The 23,093-nt window shown below is 37.7% G+C and overlaps 2 protein-coding genes and 2 long non-coding RNA genes across 4 annotated transcripts; all 4 read left to right on the forward strand.

The window, feature by feature from the left end:
- Window positions 1–1,541: 1,541 nt before the first annotated feature.
- On the forward strand, window positions 1,542–10,619 carry LOC145238474 (phosphatidylinositol-3,5-bisphosphate 3-phosphatase MTMR8-like). The gene is made up of 13 exons (XM_080101669.1): window positions 1,542–1,775; window positions 1,993–2,177; window positions 2,289–2,380; window positions 2,754–2,909; window positions 3,054–3,195; window positions 3,270–3,393; window positions 3,468–3,600; window positions 4,107–4,216; window positions 5,150–5,325; window positions 6,265–6,465; window positions 7,347–7,511; window positions 8,413–8,597; window positions 9,297–10,619. Exons 1-13 carry the CDS (start codon window positions 1,752–1,754, stop codon window positions 9,770–9,772), a joined length of 2,169 nt encoding a protein of 722 aa, XP_079957795.1. The 5' UTR covers window positions 1,542–1,751; the 3' UTR covers window positions 9,773–10,619.
- Window positions 10,620–11,999: 1,380 nt separating this feature from the next.
- LOC145237828 (uncharacterized) lies at window positions 12,000–14,801 on the forward strand. The gene is made up of 5 exons (XM_080100818.1): window positions 12,000–12,091; window positions 12,363–12,494; window positions 12,574–12,634; window positions 13,489–13,638; window positions 14,532–14,801. The coding sequence occupies exons 1-5, from the start codon at window positions 12,000–12,002 to the stop codon at window positions 14,688–14,690; spliced, it is 594 nt and encodes a 197-aa protein (XP_079956944.1). The 3' UTR covers window positions 14,691–14,801.
- Window positions 14,802–15,749: 948 nt separating this feature from the next.
- On the forward strand, window positions 15,750–17,415 carry LOC145239266 (uncharacterized). Its single transcript, XR_013862260.1, has 2 exons — window positions 15,750–15,908; window positions 16,602–17,415. It is a non-coding gene; the product is annotated as an uncharacterized LOC145239266 (long non-coding RNA).
- Window positions 17,416–18,875: 1,460 nt separating this feature from the next.
- On the forward strand, window positions 18,876–20,880 carry LOC145238675 (uncharacterized). Its single transcript, XR_013862160.1, has 3 exons — window positions 18,876–19,010; window positions 19,077–19,153; window positions 19,280–20,880. It is a non-coding gene; the product is annotated as an uncharacterized LOC145238675 (long non-coding RNA).
- Window positions 20,881–23,093: the final 2,213 nt, after the last annotated feature.

Genomic DNA, 23,093 nt, shown 5'->3' on the forward strand with positions numbered 1-23,093 from the left:
AAACGTTAAAAACGTTGCTGTGTTCTGCGAAAATTGAAAAAACAAAGAACTTCCTTGCACTTACATTATTATATTAACACACCTAAAATGCTTTGAGTAAAATTTCCGAGCTTAGCTCTTTTTAAAAGCATTTGCAGATGCATTTTCAGTTTAAGTTGAACTGTGCATGACAGTCCAACAAGTTGACCCCGTTCATCGACCGTTTAACGATGCGTCCTTGATTAATCACACAAAATTGAATCGTTTTAACAGAAACAAATCTGCAAAGACTTTGAATGTTCTTTAAAGCATGCTCACAGCAAGAACAATTTTGAAACAGCTATTTTTTTCCGAGTCAGTTCTGTAAATCAGAGTTGTAAGTCAACTGGGGAACCCGGCCCGTAGCCTGTGCAAAAATAACTTACAAGCCCCAGCTTAACCCGGCCGAAATCATTGTTTTGTAAATTTCAAAGGTTTCAGGCATAAAAGTGAGATTTAACATGGCAAAATTGCGACCGAGTATAAAATCAGGTCCCATATTCCACTTTTATTAAAACTTAGCCTAAGCCCGAACCAGGCCCGACGTATTACTTCTATGTGACAAATACCGACAGATCGGCCGGTAAATTCCGAATCTTGTAATTTGTTGTAACAATTTAACTTGAGATTCTTGCTTACAAGGGGACAAACTTTATTTCCAATCCGTGGGTCTGTGGGAGTCGTATATGTCATTTTACTGGGGGTCGCGAGGACTTTTGATAAGCTGAAAAAAGGAATGTTTATCAGCAATGGCAAAATGAAAACATCTGAAGCAATGAAACGTCGAACTTTTAGATTGAAACTTATTTTGTGTGCTATTATGGCCATTACAATACAAACAAATGCTTTATTACGCCACGATGTAGTTAATTCAATACAAGTGCCGCTGTGCCTCGTGGGCAAACTAACGTTAAAACATCAAAACACTCAGTGTGTTGTGACAGGATACTTTATGTATGAAGACCGAACGGACCAGCAAGCTTAGACTCTTCGCTTGTCCAAAGTGAAAGTTTATTCTAGTGATTATATAAAAAAAGGAAATATTTACTAGGGTGCCCGCAAGTTACATTTTGTGGCTAAATTGGGTCGCGGGATGAAAAAGGTTTAAAGTTTAAACAGTTGCGTTAACCAATGGGCTATCCTGGCATATTTTTTTAAAAATCTTTGATTACAAATATTTTGTATTCTATCACAAAACGATGCAAATATCAAACTTGTTGTCGCAAAATATGTATTTATTTGATAGTATGCGTGACGTAATTAAAGACTTTTATTGATTTCTATGGTAAACATTGTGACCAATAATGACTAAATTTGCGCAATTACTATCAGGTACTGTACGAGTAAATTCTATTTTGTGCAGTTATATTCTGTGAAAAAGAAATAGCAAAGGCACTTGTATAGTATTTAAGCATGTATTGATGAATGACTTTGTTTATTTTTAAATATCATGCAGATAGTTTTTGGTACTCATTTTCTTGTAAAAATTAAATAATAATTATTTTTTATGTTACCTTTAGTTTTTGCGGCAAACAGTTAGTTTGGCTTTAATATTTGGTCAGAATGTTCGACAAAATAACATTGGTACTGGTAGAGGCAAATATGTTGGCAGATCAGACTCAGGGGTAACGTGTACATGGAAAAATTATGGCTTTGTTTTCTTGAGTGTCATATTTCAATAGTACAGGATTGACCACAAGTATATCTCATGAAGTAAAGGGATTAGTGAAACAATGGAGTACATAAGAACGCCCAAGGTATTTTTTTGTTTTTGTCAAACAATTATAATTGATCTATAGATCACAAAATTAAACTACTGGCATATTAACAAAATATTATAAAACAAAAATTGTAAGAAATTTTTGTTTTGAACTTTTTTATTTACATGAATATTGCTTAACCCTTAACAATAAGCTTTCAGTTTTTTTGGTGCAGGTTTGTTCTTGAAAAGGTAAAATTCATCATTATTCGCAGGTTGAAAATGTTCGATTAATGGACAATCACTCAAAGAACCCAATTGAAGGAACATTGTATTTAACTGCAACACACTTAATATTTGTCGATCTAAACAGACGAAATGAAACATGGATTGTACATACTCATATCCAGTCGGTGGAAAAATTAAGTCTTGTCCAATCAGGTTCTCCTTTAAAAATAAGGTATAATAAGAAAATATATTTTTTGTAAGTAATTTGACACGGCATGCAAAACTAGGAAAATATTTTTATTTTATTATGATAAACAAACAAACATTTTGTTTCTTGTTTCAGGTGCAAAACATTTCAAGTTCTATCCTTTTTAATTGCGGAAGAACGAGATTGTCATGATTTGTATTCTTCACTATTAAAACTATCAAAGCCAGGTAAAATGTTTAAAATGTATATATTTTGTGTATTTTTAGACTGTGTTTCAAAGAGTAAGATTTTATCATCTACCTTTTAAAGCAACAGTATATTCCAATTCCAAAGTTGATATTAAGTTTTCATGAAAGTTTTAATTTTTTTAAAAGGTATATTGTAAAGGTACACATTTCACGGTTTTAAAAATTCTAACGAGAAACCAACAAGTCACTATATTTGTATAAAACATGACGTTTCAACAATCAACTTTTGTCATTCTCAAATGAATGAACGCGCTGCTTGGTTTTACATTTATTCATTTGAGAATGACAAAAGTTGTTGTTTCTTGTTATATCGTAAAGAATTTAATACTAATGTAAGAATTTATATTTACAGTCCGGACAGAAGAACTGTATGCATTTTCTTATAACCCAAGAGAGGAACAGTTAATACAACAGGAGGGGTGGGATTTATTCGGCTTAAACAATGACTTTTTACAAATGGGTTTACCAACTAGATTCTGGAAAATTAGTCGAATTAACAACGAATTTGGTAAGTTATTGATATTTTAAATAGTTACGTTGACACTCAAAATATGCAGAAATTTGAACGATTTTCTTTACTTTGAATGTTGTTTTTGTGGTATGAATATGTACAAACAGGGTTTAATTTCTATATTTCTTTGTTTGCAACCAGGTTTGTGTGAAACTTACCCAAAACTGCTAAGTGTACCTTCACTAGCAACACCAGCTTTACTTGTGGGTAGTGCAGCATTTCGAAGCAAGCGCAGATTGCCCGTCATGTCATACTTACACAAAAATGGCGCTGTAATTGTGAGGTATCACTTGTTTTTATGAAACCATAAATAAAAAAACTAGCAAAAATGCTATTCATTGTGTTTTTTGTATTAAGGTGCAGTCAGCCTATGGCTGGTTTAAATTCGCGATCAATAGAGGATGAAGCCTATGTGGATTTAATTAGGAGATCAAAAACGTCTCCTAATGATTTTATGTACATTGTTGACACTAGACCAATGGTGGGTAAAATTCTCGATTGTTGGTTTGTCAATAAATTTAGATTACCATTTTAACCAGATTATTTATCTAATAGATAAATGCTGTAGCAAACAGAGCACAGGGCAAGGGATACGAAAACACTGATGTCTATGAAAATATCAAGTATCACTTTTTGGGAATAGACAATATCCATGTGATGAGAGCAAGTTTAAACAAGTTGTTGGAAGGTACTAACTTTTCTTTAGTTTCTGAATAATCTATTGGGTTAAAGTGTTTATGTCAGAGGTGCACAGCCTTTTTAGTATTGACGGCCACATTACAGGTCAACATTTCTCCAATGCCTGCCAAGTGTCTCAGCATATTTTGTTAAAAAATTTGATTTGTTTTGTATTTCTCATTTTCATTAAGCTAAACAATTTGGCAAATTTTCTAATATGTTAACTGTTTGTGATGTCACCATCCATATTGTTAACTTTTGTGCTGCCTGTATATTAAATGTTTGCCCACAAATAGCATACATATATTTTTCTTGCTCCCGGGCCATATTTTTCCAGTACATATATCCTAACATACATTTTACAGCTACAAAATAGGTCTTTACAGCAGGTTGTGTACCCCTGGCTTAACTAAATAATGCATTTATCTCAAATAAACCAGTGTCACTGCCTTTGGCTTTACTTATTGATCACACAAATATACACTTATATTCTAATGTACTTAACAATATATATAGCATGCGAGGATTCCAGCAGCAGTATGGGGACTTGGCTGGATGCAATAAACAGCAGTGGATGGCTAAAGCATGTTCATTCAGTGCTACAAGTATCAAGTTTTATTGCACAGGCAAGTTCTAATGTACTGGCTTCTTGTAACATGGGCTCAGCTTGATGTTAGGGCATCATAGGGGATTTTCATTATTCATGTTTATGCACATAAGACTGGTGACTTCATTTCAGTGTAATCAATAGTCATTATTTACTTTCAATTATTGTTTAACTTTTTAAATATAATGTTGCAGTTTTAATAAAATTATGGGATTAAATAAATTTTGAAAACTTATCATTTTAAGTTCCTGTTTTCATGTTGAAAATTCACTTACCGTATTTTACGGACCATAAGGCGCAATCTAAATCCTTTTTTTTCCTCATAAATTGATCGTGCGCCTTACAAGCCGGTGCGCCTAATGTATGGATCAAGTAGTGCTTAATTGCCTAGGCTACACTCAAAACCAGTACCGATACTATCATTATATATATAAATAAACCACCGTCTTACACAAAAACTATGGTAAACGCAACTACCAACTGTGATATTCAGAGCTTTATGAGCTTTAGACGGGACTTTACTGAGCTTTATACGGTAACCCATACTCCTTAAAATACGTTGCGTTCTATAGTCCGGTGCGCCTTATGTATGAACAAAAAACTAATCAAAGCAATTTATTGACAGTGCGCCTTATAATCGGGTGCGCTTTATCGTCCGTAAAATACGGTACACCTTAAATCAGCGAATTCCAAACTGACAATTTGCCTGAGGTCACCAAAAGGCAGGGGTTCCAAATTTCTTGTAGGTCGCAGACCACTACCCCAAAAACTGATTTTCCACTTCATTTTGAGAAAAAAAAACAGTAAACAAACACAAGCAGTTTTTATATTAAGCCTACCAATTTTATCCTTGGGGTTACTGTAGCCTGGCAAATATGATCAAGAGGTCCTGGCACCAGAAACGTTGGAAACTGTTGCCTTAAATGAATTGTTATTTTTTAAATATTGGTAGGCTGTTGGTGTGGAAAGTCGCAGCGTTCTTGTCCACTGCAGTGACGGATGGGACAGAACAGCACAAACCTGTGCATTATCTTCTATAATGCTTAACCCACACTACAGGACAATTGATGGTTTTCTTGCATTGGTTCAAAAAGAATGGCTTCACTTTGGCCACAAGTTTACCCACAGGTATGTGTGTATAATTCTGCTAGTTAAATACAGTCATTATTGGGGAATGTGGACATGTACTTATTACTTAAATAGAGTCATCAAATTACTGTCTCACTCTCTGTACCTTGTCATATGCTGTGTTTTTGTTTTTTGCATTGTTTAGTTAGTTGTACGTTTCACTGTGTGTAAAAAGATCCATGCTAAATGTAGCTTTAAACTGCATAAAGTTTCTGAAACTAACTATGGGTGCAAAAACTAATTATAGATTTCTAAATTATAGTTTTCATAGCACTCTTTAAAGCAGGGGTGGGCAACCTGGGGCCCGTGGTCTGCATGCGGCCCTTCTTTAAAGGTTGTGCAGCCAGCAGAGACGCTTGGATTTCAAAAGTACTGGCAAACGAGTCCAATTATTACATATTTTCGAGCTGATTAATGCGCCTGATGCTAGTTTTCTGCGACCTGGCAAAATGTGGCTAGAATCAAATGCGAATTATACTTGTAATTTAGCATATTTGGTAAGCAACAAATCAAAATCACTTTGTGTTGTACACAGGCTGGTGCGGCCCGCAATCCAACTTTGACATTTGTAATTGGCCCCACAGTAACAAAGGTTGCCCACCCCTGCTTTAAAGTGTGTCTGTCCCTTTCTTTTGTAAAGAAAAGCTGTTTAGGCCTGTTAAATTGGCACTTGTGATAAATATCTACAAGACTCCTATTGATCAAGCAGTCCACCCACAGGCCCCTAAAACATAATTTTTGAAGAGTAGCCATATGCGCTGATAAAGTTGGATTGTATAAAAAGTTGACTGATTTTTGCTATTAATAGTGCGCCCTCAAATTTTTGGTTGGTTTATAAGTCGCACCAAGGTGTAAAATCATTTAAGAAATACTGAAATAGCGTTAAGCTTTATATTCAAACGGCATTGCATATTTTTCAACAATATTTTTTATTCGAAGGTGTGGTCACATCGATGGAGATAACCGCGAAGTTTCGCCAGTGTTTACACAGTTCGTGGACGCGGTGTGGCAACTGATGCGGCTCAAACCGTGTGCTTTCCAGTTCAACGAACGGCTCCTTTTCGATCTTCACGACCACGTCTTCTCTTGCCAGTTCGGTACATTCTTAGGGAATTGCGCCAAAGAACGTCAACAGTTAAGGTGCGGCTATAGTGTTTGTTGTTTATGCCATATGTAAATTTCGTCACGCGGCTGGCATTTTAATCGTTGTCTTTCTCTTTCACCATAACAACATGTTTAGAATATGTCGTTAGTATATCAGCTTGCTTTCCATCGACGCTCGGTTGCGTTACTACGCGTTTCCGGATTGGCCCTTCGCGTATAGTTTCGCAGAATGCCAGGCGAAGTCCTCGCTAGCCCGTTATCCCCCCACCAACAGTTTCTTATTTGTATTTCAACGAGTGCTCAACATTCAAGGAAAGGCAGCGGTAGTGGACTATTGTTTCTGATTCTACCTCTATTGTAGCAATGCACGAATGCCAGTTTTGTGGTTCTTATTAAGCAATGAAGGCACAGTAGCTAGCTGGTGACGCATCAGCACTGGCGCCTGCGCATTTAACTGTTTTCCCCAGACTGTGGGTTTGTGTTATGATGAGACTTGTCACATTTCGAAGCAGCGTAGGCACGATTGCATACGCCCTGCGTGACTTGTACCCTTTAAAGTTAAACATATCGCACCACTCTCTTTCGACCGCTCATTACAACAACTATGCAAAGCATTGTGGAGAGTTGCTGACCTGTTGGCCTGTGCGTGTTGCATTTAAGATCACCAACTTTCTTTATTGCGTTGTTATAGGTTCATTGTCCTGTTTTGTGTTGTTGTGCAATGTGTCAACTATGTTCCGACAAAAATCAACTTATGCCATGATGTACAGTTTCCGTTTCGAACAATTAATTTGGTTTGTCGTTGGAAAGTCCATTGTCACGATTGCTAAACAGCATATGGGCTACATTTTTTCGCAATCCATTCCTCAAGTATTGTGTTCATGCTTTCTTGGCATTTATGTATTCATTTTATGCAGTCTCGCCGCGCGAACCTACTCGCTCTGGGGCTGGATGATGAAAAGACTCGACCTCTACACCAACCCCTTGTACCGGGGCTCCGAACACCACAGGGAGGAAAATCAACTTCTCATACCACCCTCGTCTCCACAGTTCGTCAAGTTCTGGCTGTCTATGTACAACAGGTAATAAGTCGTTTCGACGTCCCATACAGGTCGTCTTCATCAGGGTTTACTGTACTAGTCGCATTCAGTGTTATTTACCCTGATGAAGACGACCTGTATAGGACTTCGAAACGTCGGAATAAAATTACATTTGCCAGAAGAGCTCAACAAACTTGATATTATGCCGGGCAGCAATAGCTTATATATAGGTAATAAGTCGTCTTCCATTTCCATTATCCATTTACAGCTTAAACAGTTACGCATGCAGCCAAGCCATGACTCTTTAGTTTGTTGTCAAACCGTAAGACTTCAAATGTGTAGGTGTTTGAAATTTGAATGGAGGCAAATGTACAGTAATTATGGCCTCCGTTATTTAAACTGTTTCAAACTTGCTGCTATTAATGCCAGCATTGGGCCAACCTTATCGAGACTGATTCAATGCTTTTGATGGATCACCGCCTTCACCGGTTAATTTTGGCGACCGACTGGTTACCGATGCTGCATAGCGCATGTATTATAGTGTTTCCTTTCGTAGGGATACACTCGCCGTGATGGATATGTTTAAAAGAGAAATTGGTCATGTTGAATACAGTTTGCCGAATTCAGTGAATACAGTTTTGCATTAATTATTGAAACGTATTTCCTCATGCTATTTCCTTTCTTGTCTTGTATTACATCATTGTACGTGTTTCTCAGCACATGGATAAACAAAACAACCATCATTGTGTTGGAATTGTTGTGGCAATAAGCATTGGAAAAAATGACAGCACTCTTAATATGGCGTTACAGAAGTCTGTCAAAACAGTCGCCTTGGAAGTTTCATGAAAGTTATTTTTCGCATTATTTTTTTTTTAAAGTTTCTTCTTTAAAATATGCGGATAAATATCAGTTTCCCCTTTAAATCTTGACGTATCAACCACAGGTTTGACTACGGACTGCAGCCGCGGGAATCGGTCTCCACTGCGGTTGATGTCCTTAACAAGGAAACTTCGGCCCTCGAGAAGCAGGTAGCGATGCTTAAGAAACTACGTCAACAGTTGAGAATAAAACGTGGGATTTTGCAACCGACTCCAGCAAGCAACAAAGACCAGCAGCCCACATCCAAAGGTTGGTAAAATCCCGCAGTGTAACGTGTATACCGACATGCGTAATTGTTATGTCGTATTGTTGTTTTATTACTTCACGTTCATTTACCATATGTTAATTCGGCTGGCTGTGCTGACGTAATGTTAGATAGGTTGTGGACGTGGAATTGAAACGTAGAGATCTTTGGAAATGTCGATTGTGTATAAAGGACTTGTGATGGCCTTTGTACTGTTCAAACTTTAAAGAGATATGATAACTGACGGTTGGTTACACGTATTACTTAAACAAACGTTGTTCATGTAAATTGACACAAACTAAAACAGTATGACTGCCATAAGTCTATCATTTTACTCAAACATACAAAAATGTTTTCATCTCTGAAACTTGAAAAATTTGTCAGTATTTTTTCTAGTGGCCAACAAAAAAATGAGAATTTAGACAAATCTGCAAATCACTGGTATGATGATTATTTATATGCGTCATTTCATGGCCACCTCGTCATTTGTTATGACGCAGTGTGACTAGTTCCCCTATTGAAGTATTGGCCTTGAAAGCCAGACCTAATTTGGGAAAAAAAGCCTAATAATACAGGCTTTTTTGCTTTAAGATGGGATCTTAAGTGATGATGATGTATCACCTTTATAATAATAGTTTATTACAGTAGAATTAAAATCCGTCTTTATAAACATATCCATTAATCTTGCATTTATGTTTGGCCAGATTTTCAAAACGATTCTCAAGTAGCCATTGACCAACTTTATCTAAACGAGCCAAGCAGTAACGGATCGTTGGGCCAACCCCTTCACTCCTCGCCAGAACTTACTGGTCTTCAGCGTCAGAATGTGAGTGCCGACAATCTTCTCTCGCTCAACTCCAGGTCAAGCCCTGCCATGACGCGCAAGGGAAGTCCCGTCCTGGCCAACAAGAAGAAATCTCCTCCGGCTGAGAGCAAGTCGGTCTTAAACGCTGTGGTTGGAACCTCAAATCTGGTGGTGTCGTTTACAGCTCGGCAGGCGGACGGCAGTGACGAGGAACCAGAAAGTGATTCAAACCATTGTGACGTAACAAACGTCAGTGACGTTGCGGCGACCCCGTCTGCGAGCAACGAAACTATAACCAGTTGGGAAATACTAAAGCCTGACGTGATAGACCCTACTCCTATACTGGAAACTTCACCCAGTGTAGAAAGTGCTTGAGCTGCTACAAATGTGAGGGGTGTCATGTGCTTTTAGCTGTTAGAGTGATTTCATATGACTGTGATGTCATAGGGCCCTGGATATGTAGATTTCAAGGCTCACATAAAAACGTATTCCAAAGAAACAGCGCCTGCTACTGATTTACCAAAGCCAAACCATGGCGAACCTCGTTCAAGCACTTTCTCATACATTATGTAAGAAATTGTTCCCCAATTGACGGCACTTACTCTCAAATTCGATTATCAATTCGTCGCGTCGAAGTGTTGCCAAACCGCTGACAATTAGGTGGCTTACTGTGTGAGGAGTTACTACTTGTGATTGCGCTAGTGTTATCGCTTTGATGGTACTTCTTTAAACATCAATTTTGTTCGGGAAAAAGTAATGACTGGCAAAACCGAACCAAGTCAAACTTCAACCCAAAGGGCATTCAAAAACTTCAACAAAAATCGCATGCCAAACCAACCAAACATTTAATCATGGAATATCCAAATTTGGTTCACAATATGTATAGAATAGATTTTCCACATGACACAAGGAAAGCGAAACCAGGCGCATACATTGGCACTTGTACACGTTTCACAGTTACTGACAGGAAGTTGTCATTGTTACGCAACGATCAGCATCATTCAAATCACGGGAGGGCTTTTGATTGACAGGCAAGCCTTTCCCGGGTTGAAATCCTTAACAATTGTTTGTTTGTTGTATGTGTGTCGACGTTACTATTCGTTCACACAGTTACCTGTGCAATAAGAAATGTATTGAGGTGACGGTTTGTCAGATTTTATCAACGGCGACGCGATTCAAGTGAATGGAATTGATGCGTGCCCATTAAATTATCTGCGATTTATTTGTGGTCTGTCTTGGTAGGAAAACGGCAGGAGTTTAAAAGTGTGTTATTTGCAAGCTGCAGAAAGTGCACACTGTTTCTATAAGGTCTCATCAGTACAGCTGGTGACGAGATCTTACTGATCGAAACAGTGTGCACTGTCTGCAGCTAATCATCTATTGGCTCGATGCTTTTTCAGTGTCATTTACAAATTTGATAGTTTAGTGTCAGTGAAATCTGAATTCGGGAAATGCAATGAAACTATCTGATAACTTCCGAAATATGAAGTTCTCATTCCGATTTGTTTCTCCCGACTATAACTTAAATAAAATAATTTTGTTGTATTGTTGTGCGTATATTAACTTTGATGACCTTAAATAGTAGGTATGGGCCAAAACTGCAAATGTTCTGTTTGGTGGAACACCAAGAATCTCACGTTAGTGCTCGGTGCATTGTGACGTCACAAACATCCCCAATTTCACACCAGTTTTGTAGCTTTCCCTTTACGTCACTTGCGGTGTATTAAGATGTACAGGCCCAGAAGTACGCGCTTTTAAACCGTTTAACGCATTTTAAAAACAGTCATTTTTGTTCGTTGGATACCGTTTCGAACACTAGTTTCGCATGTTATATCTGGGCATGAATATGCAAATTTAATGCTAAGGACAGTTTGTGCAACTGATGAACAGCGATGCTCGGTACCGAGTATTTGTGTTCTGACTCGGCTCAACCCACACCTATTACATAGTCGTTCAACCTTTTTGGGTTCAAACCTTTGCTGTCGAAGTCATTTGGTTTTGTAATTCATTGGCGAGGGTCAGCTCTGCCGAGTTGCACGCTATATTTGTCACTACCGCTTGTATTTGTTGCAAAAGATGGGATGGCGTTTGATATCTGGGTTTAACCAACATTTGCAAATCCGAGAAGGCTGACCAAATTACATGCATATGCCCTCGGTTCCACTTTGCTGGTTATAATTAATCATTCATTGAATTCGTGCATAGGACGAAGACAAAGATTAATGGATTTTTTTCTTGATCTGGTCATTTTTTTATCGTGGGGCGATTTTTAAATTTTAGTGACACTTCTGACACATATATAGAAAACATAATTTATTTTAAAACCAGATTTCGGTGGGTTTTAATGAGAAATTTACTGTTTACACTGATTTGGAATTTTGGATGCGTTAAATTTTGATCCCAAAATCCCATGTAGACATTGGTTTACAACTATAAAGAAGATTGACGCGTGTTATCAACGTGCATAACATATAAGCTGGTACTTAACCTACAAAAAATGTTGTTGAACTGACAGCAATTCACATTTACAGGAGCCACATGAAAGACAACCAATGACCCAAGTAGAAACCCATCCTTGCTTAGTATGCGTATGCCGAGCAAGATGTATCGAGGAACAAGGGCAGGGATTTTCGTACTGGGTTGTTTTGTAGAGTTTATTTTGCCTACGGTTGTTATTTCCACTGTCAAAGTCAAGTACGTGAAACCGTTTGTGCAAACACAAGTCAGGCTGCGACGAACAGTAAAGTTGTTTGATTCGACTTTTTCCAGACAATAAGTCGGACACTTCTCAGCTTCCAATAGTTTTCGCCGTTGTTTATTATGCCAGCACTAGGAAATGCTATACACCACCCCGCAAACTGCACCCAGACTCACGTATTCATTGGGGTGTATAGGTATACAGCGGATTTCCAACTTCGGTTGTTTTGCATTTTAAAGCCAGACAATGCGCTGTTTTCAACGCCAGCTGCGACTCGGTTATTGATTGGCGTGAGGAAGTTGCCACCAGCAAAAAAGCCGCGGACATATCGTTTATGTTGTCTGAAGCTTCCTACAAAAACGTGATGGAGTGTATGATGTCACAAGTCGTGGTTATGGGGTAAATTCAACGTCTCCTTGAACTTGCTGCTTATCGCAAAATCCATAAAAATGCTGATTTTAAACTGATTGTTTTACAGCAAAGATGAAGACTACAACCAGCTGGTTACTGAGTCTTCTGATTTGATGTTGCGACGCTGGGTTAACCCTTTGTACGATAAGTTATATAGATGACAAAAGAGGGCAAAAGGTTCTATGACATCACTGACAGGATTCAGGACAAGGTTAGCGAGGTAAAAAAGAGTTTATTTTCAGTTTCACAGCGAACAACAGGCGCTGGATTTCAAAACACTCAAACCTGAAATGTTTAGACTTAAGAGAAAAAAAATCTACATTACATTTGTTCCTCTGCTCAAGGCAATGTTTCTCAACCGGGGGTCGCGACCCCAAAAGGGACCGCCAAGCACTTTTAAGGGGGTTCCGAAGATGCAACCCAACTCAAGATAATTTTATCCGTGTCATAAAAACTTTCCCCCAGTCTTCTGTTTAGTATAGTAACTGACACGAAAGCTTGACTTAAAATTGGCACAACAACATTTGTGATAAAATATGTCTATGAATTTGGTTTTTCGCTTTTCCTCATATAAAAGCAGTAAATAGTGAAAATGTTTATGGTGACTTGAGCCATGACCACAATGTTCGGGGTTTGTACAATTCAAAAAGCCGAACTCGTACAGTGACATTTAATAGTAAATGAACACATTCTGGTAGTGAAACTTCTTACATGAGTTTGTAAAGGGTTCGAGTTGTGTTAAAATCCTCCAAAGGGGATCGCGAAGTAATTAAGGTTGAGAACCAGTAATTAAGGTTGGCCTAAGGCATGAGTTAAAAGAGCTACATGTAACGTGTAAAGGCAGATTGTGCGTTTGTTCTCCTGTTTTCGCGGTGTGCAACTCTCCACGACAAGAGTGGTGACAAACGAGCTTGTTAACATTGATACAATTTGTGTTTGTTTGGTGTTGCTGTTTACAAGAACGTGTGTTGTTTTGTTGCAGATTATTAGGGAGAGACGAGCGCTGTTGAATTCTTTGGAGTCCGATTTTGTTGAAACGACAAAAGTTGACAAGGCGACACGGGAGTCGCTTGCTTTTCGTAAAAAGAAGGGTCAAAATGTTGATTTTTTTGATTGGCTTATACAGACAAAGGTAACATCAACAAACGGAAACCATTTGTTAGTAAAAAACTGCTGAAGAGGAAAACATTTTGTCTGACAGCAACAGCTTTGATTTATCAACCGAGATGTTTCAGCTTTCTTAAACTGTAAACCAGTGGTCTTCAACCTTTATTATAGGCGACCCCAATTTAAGGGAAAATGAAATCGGAATTTACATGCAACCCCATTTTTTTCAACACTGAGAAAAATGTTTTAAGTAATGCTGAACCGAAAGAACAAGTACACATACTATACATAATTACAAACAAATATGGCGATACAAAAGTATTACGAAAAAAGTTTTTAAGGCGTTTCATTTCAAACGTTACACAAATAACTATTCACTCGTTCTGGTGTCACCTTACATAATACAAACTTATAGTGTTGAGTCATAATACACGTTGTCCAAACCCATCATTGTTACGCGATAAAGGCATTTTGTGTTTTTTCACTACCACGATTTAATTGCAACATAAGGTAGCAAGCTGCACCACAAAACAAGAGCAAAAGTTGCGATCTAAAAGAACATAATATTAGTTTTATTTTCTGTAATCAATTTTAAAATGCAGTAAGTTAAATTCGGCGACTTATGGCGACCCCAGAAAAAGTTTAGGCGACCCCACTTGGGGTCGCGACCCATAGGTTGACGACCACGCTAGCAATGCCAAACGATATCGTTGAAAAGAAATGCCTACCAAAGGTGTAATCAAGTAGTGATTTCTGATCATAAAGTAAGGGATGTACTATGCAACTAAAAAGTACGTCCCACCCGTTAACAAAACTGTGAAAAATGTGATGCAAAATATTAGATATTTCCTTAGCGGTCAGCTTCTGTAAACAGAAACACGTCGTAAGAACATGCCATATCCGTTTGTTGTGTTCTAGGATCAACACGGAGTGGATTTAACGGATGAGGATGTAGTCGATGAAGTTCGAACGTTTTTCTCAGCTGGCCAAGATACTGTAGCATACGGTGATTACAGTAGAAACCAGATGGTTTTCAAGCTTCGTCCAATTGAGCAGGAACTTGGCCGAATGGTCTAGCGCGGCTGACCCATATACAGATATAAAAATCCCTGATCGGGATTCGTCAACGATGTTGTCCTGGATTCAAACCCCGTGAAAAAAAAGCTTCGACCGCCTAGTCGGTTTCAATGAAACAAATAAATACATCATACGGCATTTTGTTGTAAAAAATGGGTGGGAATGTAATTAAGAATTACTATACTGCTGCTGTCAATATCAGGAATTCAAGCATAGAGTCCAGCAGTTTTCGAATTATGAGTTAAGGAGAGAAATAACAAGAAAACGGGCCTGAAAAAAAATTTTCGGGGATCAAAAAATTGAGTAAAAATCCGGTTTTGGGTGGGTTTTCGCCTGGATATTCCAGTTTCAAACTGGTTTAGACCGGTTACTGCCTCCTACCGAACCTCCAAACCGGTTTAAACTGGATTTGGAAAGACAAAATTTTGATCCCATTGTCGAAAAAACCTACCCCGATCGGTATTTTATGTCTGTACATGGGTCAAACATGCTATATGCTAGACAGGACATTGGCTGGATGGTACAGGGGTTTCGTTCTTGGCTGCCTTGAACCTCGTAATAAAATACCGAAGTTCCTACAAAGCTAAACTGTAAACAGCGCCATACACAACGGGTTTAAGTCTTTGTTCATCAAAGTGAAGTTGAAGCGAGGTGTTTTTGTGCAGTTGGCAAGTAGCAATATTATGGTGGACGGAAAACCACAAAACGGAAAAACTGTTTCCAAGTCGTTTTCCGCACAGCAGACTTCCAAAAGGATCTGCTGCCATGAAAAAAACCTGCAGTGCGCTTGTGTTTTTGTCTCCCACACAAGTTATAACAATTTTGCAATGTATTCTTTAGTTTTTCCAGTTTTATAATCGAGCGACTGTACTGAATGTACTTTCTGCCATTAACGTGCGTTGGCATGAAACAAGTGTAATCGAATTGGTTCAATTTGTAGAATGCATTGCCATCTTACTATTGTCTGGGGAGAAACTGGAATTTTGTGATTTCTAAACTAACAACATGAATCTTTTGTTGGTTTCTCATTTCAAAATAAATTGCCAAAAGTTTTGCTTCCCAATTGCTTTACGTGTCACATCAGTATTTGACACGCATGACTAGGTACAACCAATCAGCGATCTTCAAGTTTTTGTTTCGTTCCAAAGTCATTCCTGGCAGTCATTTGTCTCGTGGTGCTTGCAGCGTGAGGGCGTGGAAACATCGGGAAGTTACAAGGTAAATCCAAGTTCTGTTTTTGTTGACTTTACCAAGTAGGAAGTATTTTGATGATACTGTTATGCAAGCAGGTATTTGAACCGTATTGTAGACATTTTATGTGCATATTATGTCATTTTAAATAAGAGTGGCTTTGCACGTTTAAACTAAATCATGAATATATAGTAAGACAATATAAGATAATTACCATTTAAAGCAGTGGTTCTCAAACTTTTTTGGGTTGCGACGCCTCTGGAAAAGTTTTCTAATCTTGCGACGCACAAGCAAACAAAAGTTAATGGGGAAACTTATTATTAAAGTTGTGTTTATTGATACAACCACAAAAAGCCACGAAACGGAACTATTCTGCGACGCCCTTGGAAAATTGAAACGACGCGACGCACAGTTTGAGAACTACTGATTTAAAGCATTTTTTATAAATCATTGCTTTGCTGTTATACCTGGGGTTTTAAACCGAACTCAACCAGCAACTGTGAAAGCCAGAAAAACATTTTGCTTCACGAGGCAGTCCCTACGCACTTTAGGCATTGTGACGTCACACATGCACGTGCGCTTTTTAAAATCGGCGCCGATTGTGAAATTTGCAACGCGCGTTTATGCTTAGGGTCGTTTGGTTCAACTCTTCTCGTTAGATTTATAATCACAATTGGTATTACAGTGAACACTATACTGAACATATTGCTTTATTTACAGAATCCGAAGTTCTTCTGCTCTACAAACACGTCAACTTTCATTCATCACCATTCTCTTCAACTTCAAATAATAATTTGTATGTAAACATAGGAGTCTGTTGTGGGTCAACCGGGATCGCGGAACTGTAGGCCTAACTTAGGTTAACTGGCGCTAGGGTTGAGTGACCTATTCTTTGGTCGGGATGGACCCGTAGAGGAAGTCTTTCTCGGTCAAAGAAAGGCCCAAGTCAGTAGGCGTGCTACTATTGCCAGCAAGTTGGCGCTAGGGCTTTAGACCTAGAGTAGCACGCATTAACTAAGGTTAGGCTAGTTAACATAGGTGGGTTACGTTTGGGATTCGCGCGCCACATAGGGACTTTAGCTTAGAACGATTTCTAGCTAGGTGTGGCGCGTTGTTAATGGCTTTAGCTAAAATAAGGTGCGCATAGAGACACGGTCTGGGCATGGCCTCAACCGCATTGCATTGGCCGCGGTGTAGGCAGGACCAAGTACGGACACCGCTACCGTCAATGAAGACTCAGGCTCTTGAGTCCGAGGGGGCCGGCTTTGCATATAGCCCGAAAAGTCCTGTGAGCCACCCTGATAGGGCGCAAACTGTTGTTATTTTTTCCCAGCCCTTCTTTCGCGTAAAATACTTGGGTCCTTGAGGGGGGACTCGTGGGGTAAAGGGCAGTGACACGCAGAGTTGTTGACTTATACGCCTTAAATCGTCACTTTCCCTTTTAAACAAACCTATGCGCCTATGCTAACTGTAAAATTAAGAACGGTGTGGATTTTTTTCGGGTTCTGACCAGCTTGTATTATCTATGCTTGTACATCCGTTTCAAAGTTTTCTCCAATAAGAAGAGACCGAGAATTGGATGTTAAGCATGTGATTTAATAACTTCTCTTATTCGCATTATAGTTTTTACATTAACTTAAATTTCGCCGAATAAAAAGCCCCAACTTCCCTTTTTGCTGGTCAAACCCCATTTTTGTGTGGATTTTAAGTTTCTTCTATATACTCCAGCTCCGTTTTCCTGGCTGACCCGGCCATCTCGTCATTATGGGGCGATGGCATTGTGGGTGGTTGTGAAACACGACAGACTCAGTTCCTACTTTTCTAGGCTAATTTGCGGCGGTTGTATGCAGAACAGTTTGTTGAGACAAGTTTGTGTACTTTTACGTCGGCCGAACAGGGACGATGGCGGTTCGAACGTTTTTTCAGGTCCTTATCCAACAAATCAGACGAACAAACTGTTTGTGTCCAAGATTAACGACGAAATTTAACAACTTTTGTGGCAAATATTATCCAAGATTAATATTTTTTTAAACAATAAGTGTAATTACATTTATCTGTCGTTTTCCCTCTTTCATCAACAAAACTGTGTGCGGAGTCCACTTTTACTATCCTTTTATTTCTAGTTAAGTAGACCAGTTCTTGGGGGGTGTTGTGCCTTTTTACATCAGCCGACAGGTTCTTCATACTGTTAATGTGTATTTTTTATCGTCCGTCGCTTGCTCTAACCGCGCGAACCGCCATCGTCAAGTGATAGAAGCAACAAAAACTTCAGTTGTCAGGTTTTGCTGATGTTTCCTTCCAAGTCAACTTATGTTAAATTGTAAGTTTGTTGTTGTTGTTTGTTAATTTGTAAAATCTAATTGTATTATTGATTTTCAGGATTGGCATCAAAATATTGGTTTTGCATCAATTAAAAATATGGAAAACTGCAAAAACAAGTTTTGCAAAATCAAGCAATGCAATTCATAATTAACAGGTATTCTGAAATTTGTGTTTTTATTAACCTCCTGTTTTGTTTTACAGCAAATAATCTTTTACATTTTTGCAGGTTTAAACTTGTTCTGTTTTTGTTTTTCAGATTTTAATATTTTTCCACAGGTTTAACAAATTGTTTTGTTTTTCAGATTTCGAAAGCATATTTAGACTAGATTTTTACAATGATTTGTTTTGCAGGTTTTGGATTTCTACTAACTTTGGATATATGAACAATATGTTTTTGTTTTACAGATTTTAGGGTACTTTAAAACATAAGTGTCTTCTAATGTAGGAATTTGTTTGCAGGTGTTAGGAAAACAAGCATTTCTTTTTTCAAATTAATTTTTTATGTTTTTTTCTAGGTTTCACGAAATACTGTTTTGTTTGCAGATATAAGGTTTTACGAATTACGTATTGTTGGTTGTTGATACTAAAATCTAAAAAGTAAATTAGTGGGTTTAAAAGTTACCTATTTTAGACATTTTAATGATTAACGTTTCTCTTTTGCAGGTTTTACCAAACGTTGTTTTTGTTTTTCAGCTTCCTGAGGCTTCAGTAGTTTTTGAAAATTAGGTTTTCTGTTTTTACAGGTTCCACTTGTTATTTAGACTCCATGTGAATAAAAATAAAAAAACTGCACTTTAAAAATAAAACGTAAGTATGCCAAAACTTTTTACTTAAGCTGTAACTGGTGATTACAACGTTTGATTTGTTTTTCAGATACTGCAGCTGCGAATGAAGCTGTAAGTCGAGACAGTCAACGTCGACAAAACGATTCTCTTATCCAAAGGCAAAAGGTAACTATGATGTACCAAAATTGATTACTTATCAGAAACCATTTTGGGGCATAGACCTAACTTCTTGTATTTAGCTTATTTCATAGTTTGGATTTATTGTTTGAAGCAAATTGTTTTGTTTTTCAGTGGCGGTCCCCACTACACTGATGTCTGACAAACGGAAGCTTCCATCACGGTAATTCCCCCTGACGTCATCATTGTCGTCCTTGCCGCAATTTCCTGCGTCATTGTGACAAAACTCACTTGACGTCATCTACAATCCGACGACAGAGCATTTCATCTCACTTTCAAACTGTTTACGTCACCTTGTCGTCAATACCGTGACATCATTATACGGTGCCATTGCGTCATCGACCCCAGGCGACGCTCGGCAGGGCTCTGCTTCTACACCGCAGTGACGTACATTTCTGACGTCATGTAAACAACTGCAGCCGGTGGCAAAACTATTGCTGCTCAATAATTTTTGACCAAACGGTGCAAGATTGTATCGCTTGTTCACCCGAGAACTCACAAATACTTAACACTGCGGCGCCGCGTAACATTCGGAAATACTTGTTTTAACAGCAGCACAACGTGTTGGAAGTATAATGGCGATGTTTTTGATGATGTTTGTCTTATCTGTGTCAGAAACATTCTTAAATCTACTTGTATAAATCGATAGTAAGAAACATTGCATTTCCATGCTAAGTTCCACATGCTGTCTACCATATAGCATGCTATATGTGATGATATGTTATTGATATGCTTCACATCGATTGTTCAACTGACTTAATGTCTTTATAGAGTATTTTCTGGCTAATTCCTAGAATGATGATGTTTTTATCTAATAGTATTCGTTTTTGGGTTTGGTCAACACCACCTAAAATGTTATGCATGTTTCTGTTTCATAAACAATCCTGTTTCATGTTTATCATTGTTCCACTGGATGGGGTTATGTAGCTTTTATTGCAAAATGCACATCTGGGTTGAAAAATTAGCCAAATTATTAATTTGTCATTCGATTAACAGTGGATTATCCGCTAATAACTATTGCTGTAATATTTTTTTATGTAACCAATGTATACCTTATTGTTTCCAGGCATAATATAAATATATTACAGTTCTTTTGAAAAACTGTTTGTGGTGTTTTCCTGTCAACCGAATCCACCAGTTGTTTAACTGCGCTTTATAACTTGGCTTACATTCCTGTTTTTTTTCTATACTACACAATTGTTTTTATAGGTGTTTTCTGTACGTTGTTCTTGTGGATCCATTACATGAAACTAAGCCGTAAACCTTTTTTTCAGTGTGGTTCAGTGTAAACGTCACAATCATTTAAACTTAACTATATCAGCGGTGCTTGAAACGTAACGTTATTAAACCGAAATTATCGTGTGATCTTATTCCATGTGCGCCATATATATAGTGTTTTCATTTTGTCTTTAATCAATTACAACTTAATCCGGCGTGATTCTTGTGAATTTGCTATTCCTAAGGTCTTTTTTGAAAACAATATTGTCATCTTGCAATCAAAATATTTTGGCTTACGTCATCATTGTATGCATAGTAGTGTATGCCAAGCTGCACAGCGCTTTAATATATCCAGTGTATGAATTGCAAGTTGTCAACACAATATTTAGCCTTATTTGTGTTATGTACGACAGTGTAGTGTGTACCTGTGAAAATAATCTAATCTAAAAACACTTTATGGCATAAACACCTATGTTTAATATTTATTGCTTTGATTTAATGCGAGAACATGATTACAATGAAAACAAGGTTTCATTATTTGTTTATTGGGAACATGCTATAGTGTCAATGGAAATAAATGTCAGGGGAGGGAGCCATGACAGAATTGTAAGTCGGGTCATGTTCTTGTTGAGTGTGGGCTTGTACTTCCTTTGGGTCTGACTTCAAATCAGGTGAAACGTTCGTCGTTATTTCACTATGGCAGTTGTAAATATCGGGACAAATTTGGCATTTTGAAACCGGTTGGGGTAAGGATTTAGTTCTGGGTTTGTACTTATGGGTAACAGGCTTACAGTTTAAGCCCACAAACAACCTTAAGCCTGTTTTTTGTGAAACTCTCAAACTAACAACGAGTTTTGACAGTGACAGTTTGTCTTTGCGGCAAAATCATGGTAGGGAGGTGGACAGCATGTAAGATGTAAGCTTGTAACAGTGCAACATTAACAGGACATTGAAAGGTTTAGATCTTCTGTTAAGAAACAACGGACACCAGGAATAAAAACCCCAGGCAAAAGTGTTAATTCAAAATCATGTAGAGTAATTTCAAGCTTTTGATTTTTGATTCTTTTTAGTGTGCAAAGTATGTTGACATATTGTTGAATCATCAGTATCTTATTAGGCCAGAAATGCTAGCAAAGCTTATTACAGCGAATTGCATTTATCTTGTTAAATAATATTGCAATTCACATCTTATAAGGATGCCGCACGCATCGAAAATGAAGGTAAAGTTTGTCTGGCTGGTGTTGGGGATTGGAATGGGGGGCGGGAGTAGAGAAGAAAAGAGAAAAAAAAAGAAATTTTAGGAAGTGAAAGTGACAGCAACACCAGTACGGGGACACCATAACAGTGGCGGCTCGTGCCTAAAATTTCTGGGGGTGCTGCTCCAAATTTTAGCCTTTATTTAACATATATAAGTTGGCAATATATAGAAAAGCCACATTTCTAGATTTCCAGCCATTGTTTTGTGCAGAAAAACAAGTAATACAAATCTTAATTGGTAATTCCATTGTGACGTAATTTTCGTTACGCATTAATGTGCACGAGTGTAAACAGCGGACAGTATCATTGGGGAATTTTGTTTACTTGCATGGCAACGGGCCAAACTCAATAACAAGCGGCAATAATGTGGCACAAAAACACACGTGACACAGACACGAAACGAACGGATGTTAATACGGTAAAACGCAACAACAATATATATTAAAGTATTTCAGTTGGCCACATTTAAGAATAACTGGTTATAACAATGACCACTGACTAACAGACTTGCTATTCAGTCATTAATATGGTCATGTTTCATTTGAGTAACTTATGCACAGTCATTGTTTCAACATATCTCATGCCACTTCACAGATTATTGCCACACAAAAAACTAGCCATAAAGCTTTTTATTGGTATCATAACTGACAAACTTAACAACCACATTACATTTGTGTCAGAACTTGGTTATTTAAACATCTTTTCTTTAAATTTTTGTGCACAGACTACAGACTAATAATTGTCTTTTAGTTTGCTTATAATTCCTTTTTTTAAAGTGCAATACTCCTCCAAGCTTTGAAATTTACAACACTCTTACTTAAATTTAACCCATATGATTAAACCTTGTGCTTCCTTTTTTAAAGTGCAATACTCCTCCAAGCTTTGAAATTTACGACACTCTCATTTAAATTTAACCCATATGATTAAACCTTGTGCTTCCTTTTTACAACCACCATGAATCATAAAGTTATAGTTTGGGCAAAGTAGTTGATAGCTTCTTCCTTGATTTCCAAATGACAACTAAGAAAGTATACTGTTTAGAGAAACAGTACATGTCCATTATATCAATACACATGATTGCACTTGGTTGCAAATACTGTCCACATGGTGTGAAACCAAAACTTAAAATGGCCATCACTCGGTTATTTCAAAAATTCCTGTTGCTTCTGCAATTGTTTGTTCTGCGTTTGATATTGCCTGAATTTCAGTGAGGCATTTAACTTCACAGTCACAGAGCTATTTTTTCAGTAGCATTCAGAACTAAAACTGAGTATTTCTTGTTGTTGCCTATTCCTGCACGACATATTTGGAATAGCAGATGTTTTATCCCATTCTGTCTTAAAATTCTTTAATTCAGTTATTTATTATAAAGGTTAATCATGACTTTTCAAAGTGTTAGATACACTTTTTAATTCAATGATAACTGCAAAAACTGAAGCCCACTAACAGTCAT

This window comes from Phallusia mammillata, chromosome 7 (assembly GCF_965637545.1).
Source record: "Phallusia mammillata chromosome 7, kaPhaMamm4.hap1.1, whole genome shotgun sequence".
NCBI lineage: Eukaryota > Metazoa > Chordata > Ascidiacea > Phlebobranchia > Ascidiidae > Phallusia > Phallusia mammillata.

What these genes read in the sequence shown, in the direction of transcription:
- LOC145238474 (XM_080101669.1), top strand. Translation starts at nt 1,752, where the DNA reads ATGGAGTACATAAGAACGCCCAAG. An exon ending in TCGAATTAACAACGAATTTG is followed by an intron (nt 2,910 to 3,053) that starts GTAAGTTATTGA and finishes GTTTGCAACCAG; the next exon opens with GTTTGTGTGAAACTTACCCA. An exon ending in TTTAAACAAGTTGTTGGAAG is followed by an intron (nt 3,601 to 4,106) that starts GTACTAACTTTT and finishes CAATATATATAG; the next exon opens with CATGCGAGGATTCCAGCAGC.
- LOC145237828 (XM_080100818.1), top strand. Translation starts at nt 12,000, where the DNA reads ATGTATCGAGGAACAAGGGCAGGGATTTTCGTACTGGGTTGTTTTGTA. An exon ending in ATTTGATGTTGCGACGCTGG is followed by an intron (nt 12,635 to 13,488) that starts GTTAACCCTTTG and finishes GTTTTGTTGCAG; the next exon opens with ATTATTAGGGAGAGACGAGC. An exon ending in ATTGGCTTATACAGACAAAG is followed by an intron (nt 13,639 to 14,531) that starts GTAACATCAACA and finishes GTTGTGTTCTAG; the next exon opens with GATCAACACGGAGTGGATTT.